We start from the raw sequence: 26,162 nt of genomic DNA, 5'->3' as shown, positions 1-26,162 counted from the left end.
GAACTAAAAAGGAGCCATAAGAGGATACAATGAACAACTGGACTCCAACAAATGAAATAACCTAGATGAAATGGACAAAACCCTAGGAAAACACAAACAACCTACACTGACTGAAGAAGTAGATCTTAAGAAATCAATACTAGCAAAGAGATTGAGTGAGACATCAAAGACTTCCCAACAAAGAAAGGCCCAGGACTAGAAGGCTTCTCAGGAATTTTACCAACCATTCCAGGAAGAATTGATACCACTCCTGCTCAGATTCTTCTGAAAAATTGAAGAGGGGGGAACACCCCCTAATTCATTCAGTGTCTGTCACACCTGCACACCTGTGCTGTTGTGAGAAATCAGGCAGTCCACATAGGACTGAGCATGGCTATATTCTGATAAAACTTTATGTACAAAACCAGGTGGCAGGCTGAATTTGGCCTGCAGGCTGTAGTTTACTGACCCCTGCACAAAATCCTCTGGGGTTATCAATTGTAGTTTCAAAACCATTTTCATCCTCATCATTAGGCAAAACTACACAAATAGGGAAGCAGATGTGGCTAGAATGATAGGGCTTCCGCCTACCTTATGGGAGGGCCCGGGTTTGATCCTTGGGGCCTCCTGGTGAAAAAGAAGAGAAAGTGTGCTGTGTGGTTAGCCAGTGCCCGTGTAAGTGAGTCATTCAGCAAGATGATGACACAACAAAAGAGAGACAAAGGGAAGAGTCAAGGTGAAGTGCAGCAGAAACCAGGAACTGAGGTGGTACAGCTAATAGGGAACCTCTCTCCACATCAGAGGCCTCCAGGATTGAATCCCAGTGAATCCTAGAAGAGAAAAAAAAAAATGAGAAGTGAAAACCAAAAGAGAAATAGATACAGAAGATCACACAGTGAATGGATACAGACAACTAAAACAGCAGGGCAGGGGCAGGGGGAGGGAAAGGGGGGAAATAAATAAATCTTTTAAAAAAAAGTAGTCCTTATAATTGGTCTAAACCCAAAATAATACTTTAAAAAACCACACTAATAACAGTTTTAGGAAGAATCATAAATGGATGCTAAAATTTGTGGATGAAGATATGATGGAGAACAGGTTACTAACAGTCTCAGTGAATCTTGCCAACATTAAAAAGCAGAGAATAGTAAATTTACAGTGGAGGAAACTGAAGGACAGGACCTTAACCAATGATCAAAGATAATAGGATCAGTGATACCGAATCTGAATTTAACCATGGGGCAACATCAGACTAATACAAATTGAGGAACATTCTACAAAACAAAGCGGCAGATCTCTTGAAAATTGTCAAGGTCATTAGAGACAAAGAATTTCTTCAGGGTTAGAGATGACAAGTGAAAGCAGTGTGTGATCTCAGATTGGATCCTGGATCAGAAAAAGGACATTAATAAAACATTAGGGGAAGTTTAAATTAGGGCTGTAGATTAGATCATAGTAGTATATTAATGTTCATTTTCTGATTTTGATATCAGAACGTAACAAGATAACATTTGGGGGATCTGAGTGAAAGGCATAAGGGAAATCATATTTCTGCAATGTTTTTATAAACCTGAAATTATTTCAAAATGAAAAGTTAACGAAGTTAAACAATTTCCTTGTCTTCCTCATAGTCTTTGTCTTATTTAGGCTTCCTTTATCTGTTTGTCTCAATCTCTGGCTTTGACACTGGAGACTTCCTCAAATCCTTAATTCTCTGTTCATATTTAAGTCTGGGCCCATAGAAACTAACTGGCTGTGGGGAAGAAATTACCAGCTGGTAGGCTGCACTGGGCCATCTTCGGGGAGCTTGTTGCCTTTTGATATTGGACACTTCCACTTAGTGTCAGGAGAATCTTCCAGTCCCCCAAGAACCTGGGGTTATGGACAGGCATGCCATGTGAACGGTGTGGAGAGGTATGGTGGGAGACACACCTGAGACACAAGGAGCCTGCTGGGACTTCATTCTTTAGAGGTGATCAGAATCCCTTAACTGTTTTGTTTTATTTTCATATACAAAGGTAATAAAGTCAAATAATGGGAATATATAGAGTATGAAAAATTTCTCTCTAACCCTCTGTGCAACAACCATTTAGCCAAGTAACCGGTTATCGGTTGGCTGTGTTCTTTCTCAGCAGAAGACTTTCACAGAAGAAGGACCCTGGTTGCAGTGTGGACTGGAGGAGGAGAACATGGGGGCAGGGAGGACAGCTGGGAGGTTATTGGGGGAGCCAATGAGAAATGACATCCCATTAATGTTCTATTGGACTAGTGTTACAAGCAAGGCCAAAAAAGAATAAACAGGAGGGAGGGATAAGGAAGGGAGGGAGCGAGGGAGGGAGGAAAGAAGGCCAAGATGTAGGAGAATTGATATTACACAATAAGAATTGTCCCTAGTATAGATTTTTAAGTTACCAGAATTTTCCAAGCATTATTAGTAAGTCTACTTTGGAACTGCTTCTTAAGATGTCTTTTTCCAGGTTCCTAAATGACAGGACTGATTTATTTTTAATCAGGAGATTCAGTGTATTTCATATTTTTTGTATATACATTTTTTCTTCTAAGCACTCTCAAACTTATAAAGAATTGTTACAAGTCTGGTTCAAATAACGTTTTTATATCAGAACCATTTGAGAGTAAGTGCCAAAAGGATGCGTCATCACCTGTGAATATTTAACTGTTTAATTCCTACAAACAAGGATAGTGTCTTACCTAAAACAGGAAATTAGCATGATGTAGTACTACTATCTAATCCTTGGACCCATCCCTTGGCCCCCAATTCAAGTTTTGCTGCTAGTACCAATAATGACCTTTAAGGGGACCTCATATTTTTTGAATGTAACATTAAAAAAAAAAATAAAGACAAAGAAATTAAAAAAAAAAAAAGATCACAGCCTGAACTAAGCCCCCTCCTTGGCGGCAAGATTGTCTCTGGCTATGGCATTTTAATAAATAAGCCCATTATTAATTAAAAAAATGGCCTTTAAAGAAAAAGGTCCAGTTTGGGATCCTTTATTCTGGAACAGTTTCTCCGTCTTGTCTTGCCTTGCCGTGATTTCTTTTGAACGTCCTGGACCGCTCTTCAGCAGGACGGCCCTCGGCTTGGGCTTGTGTGATGTCGAGCGTCGTGGGCAGGAGACCCCGGAGAGAGGCTGTGTCCTCTGGCCGCGTCCTGCCAGCTGCGCCTGCCCCACCCGCCCTTCCTGAGGCCCGAGGGTGGCGGGTCTGCCGGGCCTTCCCCCTGCCCAGTTACACTCTCCCGGTGATGACTAAGTCTTGTGAGGAGGTAGAGGATCCATAGGAGTATCCCATTTCTCAGGAGACTTTGGCTATGCTTATGGTTTATATCACTGTGGATTCAATGGTTGTAATCAGCCTCTGTCATTTATTTTGGTGCACAAACTGGCCCGCGTCTGGCCAGTGGGAGCCCCTCAGGCTGGCCCGTGTGCTCTTCTGACAAGCCCCTTCTTTGTTTGAGCTTTTCCTTGGCTGCGGGCAGAGGCTCCAGGATCCCTTTGTGCTTTCCCTGCCCCAGCCCTGGAATCAGCCGTTTCCTTTCAGCAGAGAAGTTTAGGAACCAAGAACCACTGCACGTCATCCTTCCTGCTGGGGTAGTGCCACCAGCCTCCTCAGGGACAGTCAGAGGAGACAGGCTCCCCTTCTCGCCCTCCCTCCCTCCCTCTCTCCTCCTTTCCTCCTACTCTTTCTCTCTCACGCACCAGGTTCATGTCTATGTATCTCTGTATATCGAGAGAACAACATTCATCCCAATACCTTCCGATCCAAGACAACACCACACGCTCATTCTAGTTTTCCCCCTGTCCCTGTTTGTAGCTCCCGCCCCTTGGAGCACCCAGTGTTCGCAGCCGCTCTTTATGCACCCTGGCTCCCAGCGCTGCCACCCGGGTCCACCGCCTGCCTGCACACGCCCCTGTGCCCTCTCTGGCTCTGCTCCCTCTCTGGAGTCAGCCACGCAGAAACCCTTTCCCCTCCGCTGGCCTCCACCCCCTCCTGCTGCCCCCACCCCGGGAGTGTTCCCTCCTCACCCCCGGGGGCTCAGAGTGGTGCAAGAGGCCACCCCCTCCTGGGTTCTGCCCCACAGAAGCAGGCTGGTAAGACAGAGAAACAATAATGGATCTGGAACTTGGCAGAGTCCACACAGACAGCAATACCCCAAGACGGTTGCTGGAAGGCCTCAGAGATTCTCGCATTTGGAAGGAGATTTCCCCTGGAAGCCAGGAGCCCCGGGTGTTCTCCAGGGGCCTTATCACTGGGCCCTCCCTGGGATTGACGGGTGGGGTAATCAATCAAAACAGCCAACGGCTGAGACTCCTCCCCTGCCTTTCGCAAAGGGGCGGGATAACTAATGGCTTCAAAGGCAAGTGGAAAAGCAAATGGGCCCTGTCCCTGTGTCTGTTTGTGCCCTGTTTTGGCCTCTGCGCCCTCGCCTGGGTCACTATGCAAGTAAGCCTGGGGATTTATAATCTATAATGGGGAATTGTAGTCTGTAAATCAGCCTTCTTTATCACTCTTCAGCCCCTTCTTCTCAACTGGGGACCCATATCTGTTATTTTCTCCCATTTCTCTGCCTTCCTACCTTAATAAAGCACTGGCCTAATGAATGTGGCGTGCTCTTGAAATTCACTTCTTGCAGCTTAGAAAATCCAGTACCACCACCACGGCCGGCTACCAGCACAGGCACTGCTGAGGCTCCCCCCCCCACCCCCCCCCCCACCCCCGCCACAGAGGCCTGCCTTGCTTTGCCCACTTAATGGCTTTAGGAGTCAAGAGTTGGGCAAAAGGAGGCATTTCTCCAGAATTAGAAATACTAATGTTGACGCTAGTCGCTCTGTGCATCATAAATGTTCAAAGATTACGCCCAATATAAGGAATAGTCCTTTGGCGGGCTGGCCATTTTAGTATTGGATGTATTTAAATTCAGTTGTCTGTCAAACACCTGAAATAAAAGTACTTACTAATCTCACGACTTAGTCAGAAAGGAAGCCTTTTGTTTGCAAAGCAAGAGAAGTTATTACGCTGGAATATCTTAAATACAATAAGAGAATCTTAAGCAGGGCTCATTGAATCCAATCAATTCCAGAAAAGTAACAGGTGCAAACTCTTAATTATGCACTTGGCAAAGGAAACAAGCTTGAATTACCACAAAAAAGCACTCCTCCCACTTGCGGAGAAGAAAAGGGAATTTATTTTCTTTTCAAGTAAACTGCAGATGTAAAATCTTGCCTGATTTGAAAATGGAGCTCAGATGAGCCCAGTCTTTGAAAAGATGATTTTTATGTGTAACTTGATAGCTATCTCGTATTTTCATTAACATATCCTTCTCAGTGTGATGGTTTTAAGTGCTCCAGAAAGAAAATATTCACAAAGGAAAATTACCCTACTGGAAATGTCTTCTCAATGTTTTATTTTTTAAAAAAAGTGTTTTAAAAAAACTGGAAGTAAATGCTGGCCTTTGGCACCAGGATGCGTTTTACATGAGGAAAATCTGGATCCAGACTTCAGGATGGAGAGCCACTGTGGTCCCCCTGCTGGTGGGAGCCGCTGGACGGTTCTGGAGAGGCAGGGTCCCAGGCAGGACGTCGTGCTCTCCCCGCTCTGCTCAGCCAATCCCAAGGACACGAGGAGCTGTGGGGATGCACCAAGGTGCAGAGTCGAGAAACAGTGAATGCTGCCTCTCAGTGTCCTCTGCTGCCGGGGTCCACCGGGCCCCTGAGGAGGAGTCAGAAAAGGCAAGCCTGCTCTGGGGGCTCAAGTGCCGTCCTGTCATTGCGGGCTGCCATCAGCCAACACAAGAGGCACCGAGGAACCCCAGGCAGGCACCCAAGGCACCCCTGCCTCACTGCAGCTGCGCAGAGAATGGTAGGTGTTAGCCTTGTCCTTCCTGAACCCTGCTGGGAGGTGGGGGACCCTTGCAAACATCAGCATGCAGGAAAATTCGTCACGTGAGCATTTAGCATATCACAAATAAAAACGTGGTAATGAAACAAATTGTTCCTAATGGGGTAAACCTGTTCAAAAACTTGTGTCTTAGAATCCACGAAACTCATCCACACTAATGGGAAGAACCGAGGATAACCACACCCCTTTTGGTAAGGTTTTAAGACCTTGCTCTACCAGATTGGAAGACTTCCTATAAAGCCATAGTGAAGGAGACCGTGCCCTTTGCTGCAAGGAAAGAGCCAGCAGACAGAAATGGAACTGAGTACAGGGTTCGGAAACAGACCCACAGGTGGGGGCTCTCCACCACCAGGCAGTATGCAGAGTGGGGGAAGGAAGGTGACGCTGGGACTGTAGGGCCCAATCGGACCCCGCCTTTACACCATGGCCAGAAATATCCCCGGGTAGACTCTTGACCTACGGGGAAAGCCGGAGCTGAAAGCTCCCCAGGACCTGGGAGCCGGGAGTCCAGGGCCAGCCTCTCCTCCCCTCGGCTCGGGAGCCTCCCTGCTCTCTTTAGGACTTGCGCTTTCCTTAGGGCTCCTCTGTTAGGGTAGCTTTTGACTCTTTGGTCTTATTTCTTCCCACTAAAGAGAGATACAATACATGGGCTTCCACCTGGACCCACCTCAGTGTTTTTTTTTTTTTTAAGCAAATCAATTTTATTGGTGCATATTAATAAAGCTTACAATTTATCCAAAGTGTACCATCAGTGGTATTTGGTATAATCACATAATTGTGCATTCATCACTTCAATCATTATTAGAACATTTTCACTATTTCAATCATCATCATAAAAAACAGACAAGAAAATTCTTCATCTCTGTTTCCCCTACTGTACACAGCTGCTATTTCTGGTTATTCTTGCACAATTACTGATTTATTTATTAAGCAGTTTTACTGAGATATATTCAATACCATACGATCCATCCAAAGTGTATAACCAATAGCTTTTAGTATAATCACAATGTTGAGCATTCATTGCCACAAAATATTTTAGAACAATTTCATGACTCCAAAAATAAAATTCCACATGCCTTAGCAATCCTTCCCCAGCCCTACATAACCACTAATCTAATTGCATCTTTACAAATTGATTTATATTTATATTTTATATAAATGGAATCATTGTGTCTGGTTTCTTTCACTCAGCATAATGTTTGTCTGATATTAACATCTTGTAGTATTAACATACAGTTGTTCAGTTGAAAGAAAAATGGCCTTCTATATGCAATTTGACTCATATTCATATTTCCCATATGGTTTTACTATGCTGTATAGTTCCATATTACATTTTTTTAGCTTTCCTATTGGTAATATACATGACCTGAGACTTTCCTTTAACCACTTTCATGCCCACAATAATAGTACTACTAGTTATAAACATTGTGTTGGGCTTCCACTTTTCATTTCCATATGTTTTATGACTTCATTTCTTCTTATAGCTGTATAATATTCCATTGTGTGAATCCACCATGGTTTGTTTAGCCATTCGTCAGTTGATGGACACCTGGTTTGTTTCCAATGTTTGGTAACTGTGAATAATGCCTCTGTGAACATCGATGTGCAGATACCTGTTCATGTCATTGCTCTCAGTTCTTCTGGGTATATACCCAGTAGTGGTACTGCTGGGTCGTGTGACAAGTCTATAGTCAACTTCTTTAGGAACTGCCAAACAGTCCTCCACAGTGGCTACCATTCTGCATTCCCACCAACAGTGAAGAAGTGTTTCTGTCTCTCCACATCCTCTCCAACACTTGTAGTTCTGTCTTTTTAATAATGGCCATTCTGATAGGTGTGAAATGATATCTCATCGTGGTTTTGATTTGCATTTCCCTAATTCCTAGTGATGAACATTTTTTCATGTGTTTTTTTGCCATTTGTATTTCTTCTTTGGACAAATGTTTTTTCAAGTCTTGTACTCATTTTTTAACTGGGTTGTTTGCCTTTTTATTGTTGCATTTTAGCTTCTCTTCATATATCATGGATATTAAACCTTTATTGGATATGTGATTTCCAAATATTTTCTACCATTGACTTGGCTGCCTTTTCACCTTTTTGACGAAGTCCTGTGAGGTGGGAAAATGTTTATTTTTGAGGAGGTCCCATTTATCTATTTTTTCTTTTGTTGCTCATGCTTTGGGTATAAGGTCCAAGAAACCACCACCTACCACAAAGTCTTTTAGATGTTTCCCTGCATTTTCTTCTAGTAGTTTTATGGTCCTGGCTTTTATATTTAGGTCTTTGATCCATTTTGAGTTGATTCTTGTATAGGGAGTGAGATAGGGGTCCTCTTTCATTCTTTTGGTTATGGATATCCAGTTCTCACAGCACCATTTGTTGAAGAGACTGTTTTGTCCCATTAACATGGTCTTGGTAGGTTTGTCAAAAACCAGTTGGCTGTAGAGGTGAAGGTTTATTTCTGGACTCTCAGTTCTATTCCTCTGATAGATTTGTCTATCTTTATGTCAGTACCATGCTGCTTTGACCACTGTAGCTTAATAATAAGTTTCCAGGTCAAGCAATGATATTCCTCCCATGTTGCTCTTCTTTTTTAGAATGCTTTTGGCTATTCAATTACACATTCCTTTCCAAATGAATTTGGTAATTGCCTTTTCTATTTCTGTAGAGTAGGCTGTTGGAATTTTGATTGGTATTGCACTGAATCTATAAATCAGTTTGGGTAAGATTGACATCTTCACTATTTTTGGTCTTCTAATTCATGAACACAGAATGTCTTCTCATTTGTTTAGTTCTTCATTGATTTATTTTAGCATTATTTTGTAGTTTTCTGAATATAGGTCTTTTACTTCTTTGATTATATTGGTTCCTAGGTATTTGAGTCTTTTTATTGCTATTGTAAATGGAATTTTTCCCCCTGATTTCCTCTGAAGATTGTTTAACACTAGTGTACAGAAACATTAGTGATTTTTTGTGTGTTGATCTTATATCCTGCCAATTTGCTGAACTCATTTATTGTTCAAGTAGATAGTTTCAGAATTTTTCATAGACATTTCAGAATTTTCTAAATATAGGATAATGTCATCCACATATAGTGAGAGTTTTACTTCTTATTTGGGTGCCTTTTATTTATTTTTTCTTGTCTAATTGCTCTAGCTAGAACTTCTAGTGCAATGTTGAAAAACAGTGGTCACAGTTTACATCCTAATCTTTTTCCTGATCTTAGCGGGAAAACTCGCAATCTTTTCCCATTGAGTATGATGTTGGCTGTGGGTTTGTTATACATGCCTTTTATCATATTGATGAATTTTCCTTCTATTCCTGTCTTTTGAAGTGTTTCTATCATGAAAGGATGCTGGATTTTGTTGAATGCCTTTTCTGCATCGATCAGGATGATCATGTGGTTTTCCCATCAGAAAGTTATCTGATTAGGGTGGTGAGTTTACTCAGATGCTCAATTTCTCTCTCTTTGTAGGGTTTTAGTGGTGGGAGGCTGCTTTTTGATTCATGGTTCAACCTGTTCTGGCTTTTTAGGATAGTCCCAGTTATTGCCCAAATTTGGGCCCTGGACCCAGTAGTGTGTTGCAAGCCGACTTCCTAGGGCCTTGGGGAGGGAGGCTGAAAAGGCTGGAATAGGCCTCTCTTCTTTACGTTTAATTTCCTCACATGCACTTCCTTGGTCCACCAGAAGATGGCATTCTTGCTCTTTATCAGTCTTCTCAGTTCAATGCTGGTGGACGTGTGTTTGCTGCAGCACTGGAGCACCGTGACAGAGGATCCTGCCTGGAGGCTTAGAGCCTCGTAATTCAAACTTTCTCAAGGCAGTTCTCCAACTTTTGCTTGCAGGCCCCTCTCTTTTCCCAGGTAGGAATTAATTCCATTCCCCTCTGCATCCTCATCAGCGAGTCCTGGTCAGTAGAGAGGGATTGAGGGGGTTCGAATCTCCTTAGACCCTGATCTCCAGTCTCTTGCTGGCTCCCAAGATAAACAACGGTGCAACCCCACCTGGCCTGAAAAGGCTCGTGGGACCCAGCAAACTAATTTGAGAGTCAAACTGAGTCACCCTTAGGTTGTGCCTCTCTTGCTCCCTTTTCCTGGGGAGGTGAATTCCTGGGACCCTCTTTGTCTCTAGCCACTAACCCCGAGGCCTGAGAATTCAAAAGTGTCTATAGGGTGGGGAAGATGCTGGCAGTTGCAGCTGCAGCTGCAGCTTTTAAGGGACAGTTTTGCCAATGCTATTCTCTTCCTTTGGCCCTCTCTCCTCTGAGCAGTGTCCAGCCTTCCCCTGGTGTCCAAAACCCTAAAGACTTTTTCCAGGCTGTTTCTTCCTGTCCTCTAGCTACTTTTCTGGGAGAGAAGAGAGTCCCATTATTTTCTAGTCCCCCATCTTCCAGAAGTTTCTGGTTTTTAAAGAGCAAGCCAAAGCAGTTCTCAGCACATCCATGGGACGAACCAGAGGTGAGGCCTCTGCGATGCCTACTTGGTGAGCTGGCTCAGGCACTGACAGTTATCCTGATGAGAAATCAAATGAGTATCTTCTTGTGTAGTGTTTTGTAAATAAAACAGGAAATTTTGACTCTACTCTTACTGGAGAGGGTGTGTAGGTGCTTGGCTTTGTTGCGAGAAAGAATTTCGAATGAACTGCAATTAAGCAAGTAGAGGATTTATTGGAGGGTAAAGCAAGAGAACGAAAGTACTCAGAGTTGAGAATGGGCATTCTCAGGGGAGAGAAATGCAAGCTCTTGCCATGGGGTCCTCTGTTTTATGGGGGTACCAGATTCCAGGGTCTCTACTGATAAGCAAGTGCTGAAAGGCACAGGGACTCGGGTATGGGGGGGCCTATGGGTGTGGGGGTTGCTGTGCAGTGGTGAGTGGCTTCTGCCTGCTGTCCATGGCCTCTGCAGGGCGTGTTGGCCGGTGGTGATTAGCCGCTGGTCACTGTCCACAGGGCGTGAGTAGCCTGGGTGGGTGGTAGTGGTGCTGCACCTCTGACCCCTCTCTCTTTGCTGTCTGCCTCCTGATAACCCAGCCTTTGAGGGGAGGGGGTGCTGCAAGCTGCAGGGTGTGCGCTGCGGGCATCAGAGTGTGCACTGGGAGCTGCAGGGTGTGTGCTGCGGGCTGCAGGGTGTGAGCTGCGTGCTGCAGGGTGTGCGCCACGGGCTGCTGGGTATGTGCTGGGAGCTGCCCCTCTCTAACTTGCCTTTGTGACTCAGCAGCTTAATGCTAGCCAGCAGGTCAGTGCCTCAGTTTCCCTTCCAGGCTCATTAGGTTTTCTGTCCCTTTCTCCTTAGGTCCCTGTTCTCTCCTGCCTCACTACTATTTAAACCCCAGGGATGTTATGGTTGTATGAGTTATTAGGAAAATTTACATTTGATGGAAATAATAAATCCAAAATAAGAATTGAAAGAAATAATGGACTTTTAAGAAAATGCTTGGTGGCAAAAACATTCATTTGGTAAAATTTAATTGGGACCAAAAGGCAATGAAGCAAATCTTGCCTGTGAAATTTACATAGAAAGGAATTGGTCACAATGAAAATGAAAAAAAAAAAAAATCAAAGAAAGCAAATAATTTCTTTATGTGGTCTAGAAGACATATGAAAGGATTATACTAATTTAATGGCATTTAATGTTGCTATATTTCTGAGGAAAATAATTCTGAGTCTAAACATCCTCAGGGTCAAAACGGTGGGGTAAAACCTCCTGAATGTTCTATGTTTAAAATGTCGTACATTTCTTTTTTTTTTTTTGCCTTTTCTAATAAATCAATTTTATTGATACATATTAATAAAGCATGAAATTCATCCAAAGTGTACAATCAGTGGTATTTGCTATAATCACATAGTTTTGAATACATCATTTCAATCATTATTAGAGCATTTTCATTATTTCTATAAAAATAATAATAATAATAAACAAATTTCTTCACCTCTCAATCTCTCTATTTCTTTCTTTTTTTTTTTTTTTGATAATGGTTTGTATTGTAGTTTTTTTTTATTGATTTTGTAAAAATATTACATTAAAAAAATATGAGGTCCCATTCGACCCCACCACCCCCACTGCACCCCTCCCCCCCCCAGCAACACTCACTCCCATCATCATGACACATCCATTGCATTTGGTAAGTACATCTCTGGGCATCTCTGCACCTCATGGTCATTGGTCCACATCATGGCCCACACTCTCCCCCATTCCATCCAGTGAGCCCTGGGAGGATTTACAATGTCCGGTGATTGCCCCTGAAGCACCATCCAGGGCAACTCCAAGTCCCAAAGGCGCCTCCACATCTCATCTCTTCCTGCCATTCTCCATACCCATCAGCCACCATGTCCACTTTTCCCACTCCATTGCCACCTTTTCTCTGAGGTCCTTGGATTGTTTGTGTCCGATGCACCTCTATGTCAAGAGGAGGCTCAGATTCCACATGGTTACTGGATGCAATCCTCCTGCTTTCAGTTGTAGGCACTCTAGGCTCCATGGTGTGGTGGTTGTCCTTCTTCAACTCCATCTTAGCTGAGTGAGGTGAGTCCAATAATTCAGATTGTAGGAGCTGGAGTCTGTTGAGGCTCAGGGCCTGGCTATCATATTGTCAGTAAAAAGATTCAATCCCCTAAATATATCTTAAACCCCAATACCAACTACAATTCCAGTAAAGTAGCATGATAGTCTTATGAAAAGAGATCCCCTCTGGGTCCAGTTTCATCACGCAGAAACACCAGCTCCATAGAAGGGCCATCTGACATGGCAGTGAACCCTATCTGCCATGACCATAGAACCCGTGGGTCCCTTTAGCCCTCAAAGGAACCAATACCTGGGGATTGTATCTACTTTATCTGTCTCTTAGACTCTGCTCAGTTGTGCATAAGGGAAATCCTTCTGACAGCCTCCAGACTTTTTATTTTTTTAGAGACTCATAGCCATATAAACTCATTTCTCCTTTCTATTTCCCCCTTACATTAGATCAAACAGCTGAAGTCCTAGCTTCAGTCCTAGTCCCACCCTGTGCTTTGGCTGCCTTTGCTGCTGCAAATGCCGGGCAGTAGCCCACACCCTCCCCCGGTCCAGTGGGCAGGGACAGCGGGGGCTGGAGCAGCAGGGGCAGCCGGGAGCAGGGGCCAGTGGGGGCAGGGGCAGGGGCAGCTGGAGGCAGGGGCAGCTGGTGGACCCTTCCTGCCCGAGCACTGTACCATACCGTGAATCAGTAAGTGGTTTTGGGAAGGACTAGCTTGTCTCCTTTGGGTGAATTGTCATCAGGGTCAACCCCCAAAGATTAGGAACCTGAAGGGAAGACTAGGAAAAAAAAGAAAAGGGAGAGAAATGCAGGAGTCCAACAGCCACTCCAGGGGAGGCCCTGCCCACTTCCACAGACCCCTGGGCCCAGCATCACTGCAGGGGTCGGCCACCCATGCACACCCAGCAGCCTCTTGTCAGCCTGTGTCATTTCCCCCGTACACTCTGGCATGATGGAGAAGACAACCGGCGTCGACCCAGGTGACAGGAGCAAGCCCGTGTTGACTGTTGGTGCTTCTGACGCTGCCAGACACAAACGAAAGGGCCATCCCTGGAAGGGCCGGAGCCATTGGCGGCAGCCTCAGGGACTGCTGCGGCTCCTTGGCGACACTCCCTCCCCTTGCTCTGGCTCTGTGTCTGTCCTTCTGTTTGCTGTCTGTCCTTGGACTAATAGATAAAGGGCCTATCAGAAATCAAAACTAGGTGCCAGACTCCTGCGTAATGACAGATCATCAGCACAGATACTTGTCCTTCTCTTCTCTGTCCTGAATCCACAGTGGGTGCTGGTTCTTCTCCTTTTGGGAAACTCAGGTTATACCAGTAGCCTGCAGCAGCAACTACCATGTGAAAACCCACCTAAGAGCTCTGCCTTCATTCATCGTTCATCGGCTCATTCCTTCACTCCGTTTGCAAAACACTAATTGAGCTTGGGCTGCAGGAGGCACAGTTTATGTACCTGGGGCTGTCCCAGACCCTCCCAGCCTCGAGACACGCACAGCAGCCCCCAGACTGTCTTGAGAACTGGGGTCTCAGTGTGGGGAGAGCCGGGCCTCCGTCGGGGCCTCGGGATGTAGATGCCTGCTATGTGGGCTGGACATGGGCACGTCCAGGATGTTGAGGCTCTTTACCCCATTGTCCTGCATTGAACAGTGGGCACTGCTCCCTGAGCAGGCGATGTGCATTTGCTAAGAGGCTGAGAATCCTCAAGCCACGTACAACCCAGAATGGAGTTTGCCAAGGAAATCCATGAGAGAGGCAAGTCCGGGCACAATGCAGAGTGACAGAGGTGTAACCTGAGGTCAGTTTGCTGGGAGGTAGACCAAAGAGTGGATTTAGTAGCATGCAATGGCAAACACAAAATGACACTCTTGGTGCACAAACATATACTGTGCTGCATAGCCCCTCCCTCCTCCAGAAACATTAACAGGGTTAATTTTCTGGGAAAATATTCCATAAGAAGTCTGCATCATAAATCAAGCCCACCAGGCACTCACCCGCAGGTAGATAATTGTGTTCTTACTGTCCCACTGGTGCAGAGTGCAGGATGACAAATCACAGGGAAATGAGAGTGGAAATCCCTGGCGCAGTCATGTGTGTCCTTAAAAAGTCAAATGGAGGACAGGATCTCAGACTGAGAAATACAGAAGAAACCACAGCTGTGATAGATTGAAAAAGCAACTTTTTTCCAGGTCCCTTCTCAGGTTATCAAATCCAATTCAGCACATGTTTACTGAATATATAGCAGGTACAAACTATGGCTTGTCTCTCTACAACATTTATCCTACTGTGATCTGTAATGACATGGGTCTATGATTGAACAGTTGCCCTGTGTCCAACCTTCAGTGCCTATTGACTTGAAGACATGCCTACATTTTCAGAGCTCAATTAAAGTTCCCAGATAACTTTCTGCGAGTAAATCAACACTCCCCATGAATTGAAAATGGGTCCATAACTTTGTTTTTCACTTGCTGTCTTGGAAACATAGAGAAGCCGTTCTGTACGAAAGGAAGTCAGTTATGCCCACCGTGGGATCGGAAATCCGGTTATATATAACAACCAGCTGCAGATGGCACTGAATGCTGCCGCCTAATTCCCTCCTTCCTCAGCAGCTCCACGCTGAGTGCATCTGAAGGAAGGCACTAGATGTGTGGATGAGGAAGGCAGGATGCAGCTGAGAACGTCCAATTTTAGAAAGTAGCAGCACTGTGCTTGCATCGAGGTTAGAGCATTGACTGCAGCCATCTGGGCATTGGCGAGAGCGTGGAGGATGCCATGTCCTGGTTCCAACTTTGAGGTGCACTTTCTGAATGACCTTTAGAGTGTCATTTAGAAGAGAATGCTGCTGAACAAGAGAGGAGCTAAATAAAGCCCAGAGAGAGGGCGTGTGGCATTGACTAAGCTTCATACTTAAAGTTTGCCAAGGGAAAGAAATTACAGTCATAAAGTGATGTAATCCTTCACATAGTAGGCAGTCAATGTGGAACCATAGGGAGCTGGTTGACGTGAATGCAATTAAACATCTTGCACTCAAAGAATTAAGCCACTAATATCCATTAGAGAAACAGTGCTTTGTTTATATGGTTGGACAAGTTATTTTTAGAGGCAAATGACTACTAAAAATCGTGCCCGCATCTCTGCCCACAGCACTTTTTAGAACTGTGTTGGAGAGTTAATGGTTTGGTCTTCAGAAATGTAACTTTAGTGAAATTCCTCAAACAGACCCAATCTCAGAGGGAGCTGTGTAACCGGGATGACAGTACCCAAGTAACGCTGGAATAAACCCTCTTTTATCAGTCTGTGAACCTAATAAATGATACATCAGCACTTCTACCATTTGCAGAATTAACTTTCCATCTACGAATTTTATAGACAAAGACATTATTATTTGTACAGTTTAACAGTCTTGCGAGAAGTGAAAAAGAAATGGGTAGTCATATACAATGAGGAGGAAGTTTTTCCCTTGTTTTTGCCCTATAGCTTAAAAATACAAGATAAATAAAGTTGGTAATTGAGGTACTTTTAAAAAAAAAAAAATCAGAGAGGCAGTTAAGAGACATGAATATGATGTCAGGGAGAAGGAAGAAGAGATGTGATGTGGGGGCATTTTTGGGACTTGGAGTTGTCCTAAATGATATTGCAGGGACAGATGCTGGACATTATATATCCTGCCATAACCCACTGAATATACTGGGGGAGAGTATAAACTGCAATGTAAACTATTATCCAGGTGGTGCAGCAGTGCTCCAAAATGTATTCACCAAATGCAATGAATGTGCTTAAAAAAAAAATGATGTCAAATAATTGATAGATGACTGCTGCCTAAAAAGCAAATGAAATAATTTTCCTAATACATTGCATTCCTAGAGTCTCTCACAGAAGGTTAGGGTTTTGTTATTGGTGATGGGTGAAAATAGTTTAAATCACTCTTTTTCCATTGGAGTAAATGACCATTTTTAATATGTTGCAAAACATTTTGTTCCAGCACTGAAATGGTCACAATGATCAGTGATGATGGAAGCAGTGTAACTGCAGGTCTTTGGGAACCACAGGGACTGGGAGGGAGGCTTGGGGTCAGTGCACTCCAGGGTGGCAAGACTTCCCTTCCCTCCCCGAGATGAGATAACTTAGGGCTTTTCTGTAGGGCAAGATGCAAATATGATGGTGAATCTATTATATTTCCTGGGATAAACAGCTCTGCATATGCATTGTTGTTTTTAAAAGTGTCATCCGACATCCATTTTTCATGACTAGAATATTTTAAATAAATCATATTTGTGAAACATTAGATTACTAACTACATATATTAGGGAGAGATTTTTTTTTTTTTCCTCATGATGTGCTTCTTCACATTATGAATGAATTCCCCAATGGACTTTTTTCCCTCAAATAAATGGAAATGGCCTTATTAGATTTTAATGGATTGTAGCACTTTGATATAGTTATGAATCCAAAAATAGATATTGGATCATGTTTGTGATCTGGTCTGTACCTGGGCATGATTGAGTTATGATTGGGGCTTTGATTGGGCCACATCATTAGGGTGTTGAGTCCCCGCCCCTTGGTGGGTGGGGACTCACAGATAAAAGGCATGGCAAAGGACAGAGTGGAGGGGTTCTTAATGTTGGAGTTTTGATGCTGGAGTTTGATGCTGAAGTCTTAAGCTGGAGCCCCAGGGAAAGAGACAGAGTCATTGGCCTGATAGTCTACAGCTGACTTTGTAGAGAAAACAGGTGCTGAGCCCAGAGGAACCCAGGAAGTCTGAACACTCACAGACATCGGCAGCCATCTTGCTCCAACACGTGAAAATAGACTTTGGTGAGGGAGGTAACTTGTGCTTTATGGCCTGGTATCTGTAAGCTCCTACCCCAAATAAATACCCTTTATAAAACCAACCAATTTCTGGTATTTTGTATCAACATCCCTTTGGCTGACTAATACATGGATTATAAAAGTTATGTATGTATCCTTTGTAAGAAATTTTAAAAGTACAAAAAAGGAAAATAAAATTGCCTTCAAGTGTGTAGATGTAAACAATATTAGTAACAAAAAATGGACAGAACTACAATGTGGCAGAACTTCAAACAAGGGAATGTTGTGAACTCTGTTCCAATAAGATGGAAAACTTAAAAATAAACAATATTTTAAAGAGATAACTTAGAAAAATTGGTTCAGTAAGAAATGAAACATGTGAATGAAATAAAACCATTAAAGGAATTGAATCAATAAAAAACAATCCATGCGTTAAAATAACAACCAACCAAGTTGAGAGGGTTTAAAGCTCATTTTTCACTTTATATTCAAGGATCAGATAATACCAATATTTTATATGCTGGTCTAGAGCACACTAAAACAGGGGATGCTGCCTGATTCATTGTTAAATATTACAAAAGAAACTTTAAAAATTGTGAAATATAGCACATACAGAAAAATGCATAAAACAAAAAGTACGGTTTAATGAATTATTAGAATTTAAAACTGATATCACCCTCTCGGAGGGCAAGAAATAGAATATTACTGTTGTCCCAGAAGGCCCCGCACCCTTTCCTGATCACAGCCCTCCGCTTTTCCCCCTAGGATGACCACCACCCTGACTTTCTTCATTAACACATCCCTGTTTTCCTTCACACTCTTTTGATCCAAGTATGCGCTCCCGAACACTTCAGTTTTGCCTGTTCGTGAACTTTATGTAAATGACTTGGGAATGGAGGTCCTGGTCAGGGCATTAAACTTAGAAAAAGAGAAACAGATAAATTAGGATTAGAAAGAAGTAGGCAAACTATTATTTTTAAATGATATGATTTTTACATCAAAACCCAAAACTAACCTCTTGACAAATTATTAGAATAAGAGAGTTCAGCCAGGCTTCTGGATAAAGATTTTCTACAGATAAAGTAGGATCGGTGTCATCACTTTTAAAAATCATCAGTCATCAAGTTTAGTTAAAAAATATATTATTTATAATTGCCCCCAAATCCCCCCTTAAACAAACATGCAAACTCACTCTATGGTACTTGGGAACAGATGCAACAAAGGATGTTTTTTCCTTTATGGAGAAAATTTACAACTTTTTCAAAAGATTAACAGAAACCTAAAATGAAGAGTTCCTGTATATATAGTTTGGATGACTCACTCTAACAATGACAGTTCCCTCTAATCTGTAAATTTAATGCCATGCAATCATAAATACAAAAAGTTTTTCACTTAAGCTAATTTAAAAATCATGAAAAGCTGCAAGACTAAGAATGGAGAAGACAACTTTTGAAGAAGACGTGGTCGCAGGACATGTTTTCAAGACTTATTTTGTAGCTGTAATAATTAGAATAGCTGTGAGTGTAGTCAAGGATAAAGTACTGATTTGTAAATAAACACAGTTGAGAACTCAAAAATCAAATCTTGTATTTTGGAAACAAGTTATGGCAAAATGGCATTATGACCCTGATGGGAAATGATGGACTTTTCAATAAATAGTACTGGGACAATTGGATATCTCTAAGCCAAAAATTAAAATTAGTTCTAGATAAACTAATGACATAAGAGAGTTTCAAAAATAGTATAGAATATCTAACCTCAGGGTAGGGAGTGATTTTAAAGAAGATATAAAAAAACACGGGTGCAGATGTGGCTCAAGTGTTTGAGTGCCTGCTTCCCACGAGGGAGGTCCTGGGTTCAATTTCTGGTTTCCCATACCTCAAGAAACAAAAACAAAACAAAAGCAAAACAAAAAAATCCCCAGAAAACCACAGACCAGTGAAAAATAAGCAGGTCAAATTGACAATTTTCAAACAAAAATTTCCATATATAAACAGAGTGAAAAGAAAAGCCACAGATTACAAGATGTTTCCAGACATATAACTTATAAATGATTAATATCCGAAATATATTAAAAATCCTTCAAAATAATCAGTTGCAGACCAGAAACTTGATAGAAAGATGGCAAAAGAAACGAGCCATCAAGTCAAGTCACAAAAGAAGAACCATAAATGGGCACTAAACTTTTGAATACTAATCAGCATCACGAGTCAACAGAGAGGGCAAATGTAAAAACCTGAGGGTTCCAGCTATTGGCCAGGATGCCCAGTTTTGACACATAGATGCTCCCATTTTGGGAACTGCTTTTGCATCTCCTAATAAAGTTGACAATGTGTATACCCTACAGTCCTAACCCAGAACCTGCTAGCTTTTTTCTAAAACTCTCAAAGGTTCTCTCTCCTGTTCATCAGTATGTTCACCTGCAAGTTCAGTCTAAGTGGCAGATAATACTGGGGTGCCTGTCAACCCCGGTGAAGCTGATGGCCACATCTGTTTCTGGATACTGCTGGGAGTTTCTGTTTACCTGTCGAATGAGGGCAATGCTGAGGAGTAGGGGCAGACAAGATATTTGTGCTTCTTGCTTCCCCCTGCAGTGCTGATAAACCACAATGTCTGGCACACAATAAGAACCCAATAAAAGGGTAATTTACTTAATGAATAAATGAATGAAATCTAGTTATTAGTTTGCCACCATAGTCCATCTTGGTTTAGAGAGTAACATATTAATCGCTTTTATTTGTGGACATATACTGCCTGATTTATCATGCTTGGCAAATGCCTTAATATTCTTGTGTCTTTATGCAGGCCGAGGAGGTAATTGCTCTTTAATATTTGAAGAGCAAATAGATGTGTTGGATAGTGAAGGACAGTTCCGAGGCTTTGCATTTGCATTTTCTTACCGTGTGTCCTTATTCAGTTCTTTGACTTGGCCTACCCATGATTTGCTCTGTGTGAATCAGCAAGTCCCTAAAGAATCTGGAAGGAGTAAATAAAATGGTATCTCCAGGAGGCAAGTACTTTGGAGAAGAGAAAAGCAGTTTCTAAATGAAAGGTTGCAATATTATGATTTCAAGCACACTTTTTATTAGCAGTCATGGGAAATGGGGAGAAGGAAGCATCACCGTTTGCTTTGGGTGGCCAGGACCTGCAACCTGGAGGCTTGAGGAGGAGAAGACACTTCTGCAGGGCTGGGCAGGGGGGACATCCGCCCTGGAACTGGGACTGAGATTGACCTGGCAAGGGTGGGGACCTTTCAAATGCCAAAGGGCCTGTCTTTACCTCTCACCTTTGTCCTTTGGCTATGCCTGTTGAATATATTGAAATAAAGTCACTTTAAAGACCTAAGTTTCTTCGGGAAACAGTACTTTATAAAACATCAAGTTAGGAGGGCGATGTGGAAGGCTTATGCTCTTTGGAGTTAGACACAAGCCGTGACCTTGCCACTTGGTGGAGACGTGCTCCTGCTCAGACTCCCCCCGCGGCCCCCAGGTCCTCATCTCCCGCGTGGGCTCAGGAAGGTGCCTGGCCCTGGCCTGCTCAGAGCAGGGGCCCGTTAACCATCGCCCCCTCTCCTTTCCCGGTACAGCACGGGGAATCGGGACAGACGTGAGGCCAGAGGAGCCGAGGGAAGGGAACACCGTCATGTCTGTGACCTGCGGACGGCCCCGTCTGGGGCCCGAGCTCTCTGTGCAGAAGAGCCGTGAGTGTGGGTTCCTGGCGAGGGGAATTGGAGGACCCCTGTACTTCTCTGGTTTCTGTAGTTTACTGGAATGGCAGCTGGTGGCTCTCATTTTATTCTGCTATCTGGACTCGATGTGAAGGGAGCTGCGCCTGTAGGAGTGTGGAGGATGGAGGGGCCCTCGAGGCCTTGCCCACCAGCCGAGGGGCCTCCACGTCGAGGTGACAGCGTGGGACAGCCGCTCGCCTCCCGAGCGCTGGAATTGTCACGGTAAGTGTTTTAGGAGGCACATTTTCCTGAGACTACATTTCTATTTTCTTAAAATAGACTTCGTGCCTGCCATTTATATATATGGTGGTGCTTAGAGTGGCCATAATCAAGTATAATTAAAATTAAGTATAATACCTCTTGTTTCGTGTTAGGAAACAAGAAAATGGAGACAAATTTATGGCAGGTAGTAGTCTCACTCTGTATGTGAGTGTGTGAAACAGATTGACATATTTGGAGAAGAGAAGGAAATGTATATAAATGTTTTGAGAGAAAAGATGATAAGATTGAAAAGGGGTGCCTGGTCCCCTCACCAAATATTTTCTCCCTGGATTTTAACAAAAGTTGCTTTTTTATTAATTTTTTTTCAGATAAATTTGTTTTGGGGATGATGTAATGATCTAAATAAATAGAATGGGATAAAGAAAAAAGTTCTGTGTTAGAGATTAGACAGTGTTTAAAAGTTAAGGCGTTTTTTGTCTCTCAGGAAAGTTTGGATTTTGTTTTTCTCTAAGTGATATTGGGCGCACGCTGGCATCGTGGTTGCTTCGGGTGCCTGCACTCGGCCACATTCACTGTGCAGCCTTGGTGTGTGACTTAATTCTCTGCGCCTCACTTTTGTCATTAGTAAAGTGTTCCCTGCGCAATGACAGTAGGTTGCTGTGCGTGTTAAATGCAGGGTGTGGTGCCTGGCCCATAATATACCTGTAGCTAATACAGTATCCTTCCCATGCCTGTGCAGGGAGCTGTGTCTCATTAGGAGTTACGTCTGTATCTTATTGCTCGGCAGCGTCCCACAGAGAAGCGGGCTGAATGCAAAGCTGAGTAGAAATGGGAAAATTCCATCAAAGTCTTGGAATTTATATATTGCAAGAAGTGGAATTTTTCTTTCTTCTTTGCATCTCTTCTCATCCTGTTGAATCTTGCCTTTCTGAAAAGTAATCCTATCCTAAAATTCAGAAATTGCTGGTATAACACATATAAAACACAGATTTTACTCGTATTTTGCATTCTCTCTGATTTAAAATAAGCTGTTTTTGAAATATTTGCTTGCTTTTCCTTTTCTCTGTTCGTTTGCTGAGTCATTCAGCAAACCCTCTCAGCGTTGGGTGGTGGGCGCCTCGCCTGGAGGTGGGCAGAGAGTGGGGGTATGGCAGTTTGATATTATTTATGAATTCCAAAAAGAAATATTGTGTTTGTAAAACTGGTCTGTTCCTCTGGGGGTGATACCCCTTTGATAGTATTAAATTATGAGGTTTCACTTTTGCTTTATTAAATCAAGATTAGGGCTTGAATCGACCATGTCGTTAGGACATGCAGGTTCCCGCCCCTTGGTGGGCTTTACAGACGGACACTCAGCCAAGAAAACGGAAGCAGGTACACAGAGAAGAACCCGGGGGAAGAGAGACCGCTCAGGGCACGGCAGGGGCCCTGGGAAGAGACGTGAGCCTGATAGTTTGCAGCTGAAGAGAACAGAGCAGCTGAGAAGCCCTGAGAGATGAGCCTTCTTCGAGCCTACAGCTGGGGTGGGAAGAAGCTGGGACCACGGAGCCTTAAGAGGAAGGAGGAAGGCTTGAGCCCTCACAGACGTCACCCGCCATCTTTTCAACACGTGGCAAATCACTTCAGGTGAGAAAGTACCGCTTACAGTGCCTTGAGTTGGACTCTTTAGGGCCTGGTAACTGTAAGCCTCTACCGCAAATCAATACCCCTTATAAAAGCCAACTGATTTCTGGTACTTTGCATCAGCTCCCCTTGGCTGACTAACACATGGGATGAGCGCAGAAGGCGTGCAGGGGGCCTCCCCGGGCCTTGGGCTGCTCACAGAGGAGGGGCTCCTGGTGGGAAAGGAAGCCCCTTGCCTGTGTGAAGGACGAGGGCCAGGGCCACAGGCTGGCCTCAGGGGTGAGGGGGGCCAGGCCACTGGGCGGGGTGGGAGGCAGGGCGGTGGACTGGGGGCACTGGGGGGGTACTTCATGGAAGTGTGTCCTGGGAGGCCAGGGCCACCGGCTGGGGAGGGGCAGCACTGCAACCTGGGATGGGGAGTCCTCACAGAGGCTGCAGTCGCTGGGGCTGCCCCAGAGAATAAAGTAAAGGTCTCATGATACTGAAAAGAAAAGCTTAGATGTAGTTACGGGATATGGTTGATCCTGAGTCCACCAGACATGACCCTTCTCCTGGAGGACTACAGCAGCCAGTGTCCCTGTGGTCTTGTGAGGACACTTCAGCTCTCCTCTCCTCCAAAGAATCATTAGCCCCAGAGAGAGGTATCAGGTCCCCCTCCATACCTATCTGAGATCAGCCTGTGTGGCACAGCACTCCCTGCGCGCATCAGCACTGCGCATGGGCCAGCTCCACATGGGTCAAGGAGGCCCGGGGTTTGAATCGCGGACATCCCATGTGGTAGACGGACGCCCTAACCACTGGGCCAAGTCTGCTTCCCTGTAAGGTATGTTTTTGTTTTTAATTCACCTAGATGATGTTGATCTGCAAATCTCACTCTTACTGTGACTCTTTTTTGCTCTCAACTTTGTTTGTGATTTATTTATACTGTTGAGTAAATGCCCCGTTTGTTGCTCTAACTATCATATAGCAATTTCCCACCTATTTTTTAAAAAACTCGTTCCCCTGGTGATAGATGGCACATCAGGTATCTCCTGCAGCAAAGCAAAGTGCTCCCAAAGTTTGTACTTGGAAGCCACCACTTTACTTGCATGTGATCCTGCAGGGCGACTGGAGACTGAGCAGCCTGGTCGCCCCAGGCTCCCTCGTGCGCCGCAGCGTCTGGGTGGCCGTCTGGGGCTGGCTCATCCCGGCGGCGGTCAGCAGGCGTTGTCAGCCCCGGGCCGGGCAGCCCAGGCTTCTCTCCATGGTGGCTTGTTCAAGGCAGCAGGAGAGGGCAAACCTGGAGGGCCAGCACTTGGCAAGGCTTTGCCTAAGCTGTTTGGGGATGTTTATCGTTTTTTATATGATTTTGAGAAATTCCTTGAAAGTGCTCTTCTGGAATGTTGGTTGGCATTGTATTGTATTTATAGATTCATTTGGGGCAAATTGACATTCCTAAAATCCATAGTAATAAGAGCAAAATAGTGGTAGCACAAACACATAAAAGCAGCAATTAAAGTCATCACTCCAAATTCCTTGAGCCAATTAGTTTGATGGATGAGTTTAACCAAAATTTCAAAACACATTTGTTAACCTACTCCATTTCATCACATACCAATTTTGTCATTTTATATATTTCAAGAATTTATCCATTTTTCTCAGTTATTAAATTTATTAGCATAGAAGTTTTCATGATATCTTGTATTACTTTGCATAGGTAGTTATAGCTTCCTTCCCATTTTGTATCTTGTTTATTTTTATCTTTCCTTTGTTTTAAAAATTATTAAAATGTGCTATCATAAATTGTAATAAATAGTTTCACAGCAATGCAAGGTGTTGGTGGTAGGGGTGGTATATGGGAATTCTGTATTTTATGCATGATTGTTCTAGAAACCCACAACTTTTCTAATAAAGAAAAAAATGTCAAAATTAACCTGGCCGGGGAATTTTCTGTCTTTTTAAGTAGTTTGTGAATTTGATAATCCTTTCTATTGCTTTTTATTCTTTATTCCATTTAGCATTTGTTTTTTTCTCTTGTGAAAGCCACATAGCCAAGAACTCTTTGCCTAACTCAAGAACAAAAAGAATTCCTCCCATGCTTTCTTCTAAAATTTTTTAATAATTTTGACTTTGACATTTATAGTTATTAGCCATTTTGAGTTAATATGTGGATATGATGTGTGGTGTGGCAATTTGATATTGTTTATGACTCTCCAAAAAAGAGAAAAAAATGTTTATAAACTGGTCTGTTCCTCTGGGTTTGATGCCCTTTGATTGTTTTAAATTCAAAGGTTTTAAGTTTATTTGATAAAAGATTAGGGCTTTGATTTAGCCATGTTATATGGTAACGGTTTAAATATATATTTTTTTTCTTTGCATATTGATATCCTATTATCCCAGGACCAGTTGTTGAAAAGACTATTCTTTCCCCATTGAATTATCTTGGCACCTTTGTTAAAATTAAACTGACCACTATATGAGGGTTTATTCCTGGACTCTTGATTCTATTTCATTGATCTTTTTCTTAATCTCTGTGCCTATATTATGCTGACTTGATTAGTGTAGCTGCATGGTAAGCTTGAAACCAAGTAGTGTAAGTCCTCTATCATTCTTCTTCATCAAAGTTGTTTTGACTAGGTCTAGATTATTTTCAGTTCCTTATAAATTTTAGAATCAGCTTATCAATCTCTAAAAAAAAATCTGCTGATATTTCAACATGGATTGAGCTGAATTTATAGATCAATTTTCGGAAAATTATTATCTTGACAATATTGAATTTTCCAATTCTTGAACATGGAAAGTCTCTCTATTTATGTAGTGTGTTAGGGGGCAGTTCCAGCATGACCTACCACCTTTCTCTGGGACCCATGAATACATCCTGTGCTTGGGGCCAGGTGTGTTGGCCTGATAGGATAGAGCACAATCTCCTAGCAGATAAGGGGACGGCAGGTATATTCCTTCCCCTATTGCCCTGAGCATATGAAACGCTCATGAAGACAGTGAGACTCCGATGGGCATGTTTTATGACATCAGCACACTCTGGTAGTCTATCTGTCCCTGGTGGGGAGGGAGTTGGGTTCTCCACCAGAGTAGCACATGAATGCAAGAAAGAGGATCTGTCCACAGAACATCTCCTTGCTTCCTCAGGGATTGACACCCACTGGGATGGGAACCGATGCCTGCTAGTCAAGCTGAACTTGCGCCCTCTCTTCTCCACGTGAATAAAGCCTCTTTCCACCAGAGTCTGTGAGTCGTGCTTTTATATGTGACCCTGACATCTCTATTAGAATGGGTTGACATCTCTTTAGATATCTCTCCTTTAATTTCCCTCAGCAGTGTGTTGTAGTTTGTAGTGTACAAGTCTTGCACATATTTTGTTAAATTTATTCCTATTTTAA

The 26,162-nt window shown here is 43.3% G+C and overlaps 1 protein-coding gene across 3 annotated transcripts in view; it reads left to right on the top strand.

Annotated features, from left to right (window-relative positions):
* FBXO15 (F-box protein 15) overlaps positions 1–26,162 on the top strand; it is a 127,211-nt gene that overhangs the window by 76,705 nt on the left and 24,344 nt on the right. Inside the window, exon 7 of one of the 3 annotated variants that reach the window (XR_009180985.2) lies at positions 20,800–21,162. Coding sequence is in view for 1 of the 3 variants with exons in the window: in XM_012528362.4 (XP_012383816.1) it covers positions 11,187–11,219 (33 nt within the window). In the remaining 2 variants the exon portion in view is untranslated. Of the gene's footprint in view, positions 1–11,186; positions 11,313–20,799; positions 22,789–26,162 lie in introns of those variants that run through there. The other 2 variants (XR_009180984.2, XM_012528362.4) reach the window with 2 other exon arrangements.

The sequence above is a fragment of the Dasypus novemcinctus genome, chromosome 16 (genome assembly GCF_030445035.2).
Source record: "Dasypus novemcinctus isolate mDasNov1 chromosome 16, mDasNov1.1.hap2, whole genome shotgun sequence".
Classification (NCBI taxonomy): Eukaryota; Metazoa; Chordata; class Mammalia; order Cingulata; family Dasypodidae; genus Dasypus; species Dasypus novemcinctus.
The sequence above is the reverse complement of the archived record's forward strand: the minus strand, read 5'-3'. Positions and strand labels throughout refer to the sequence as shown.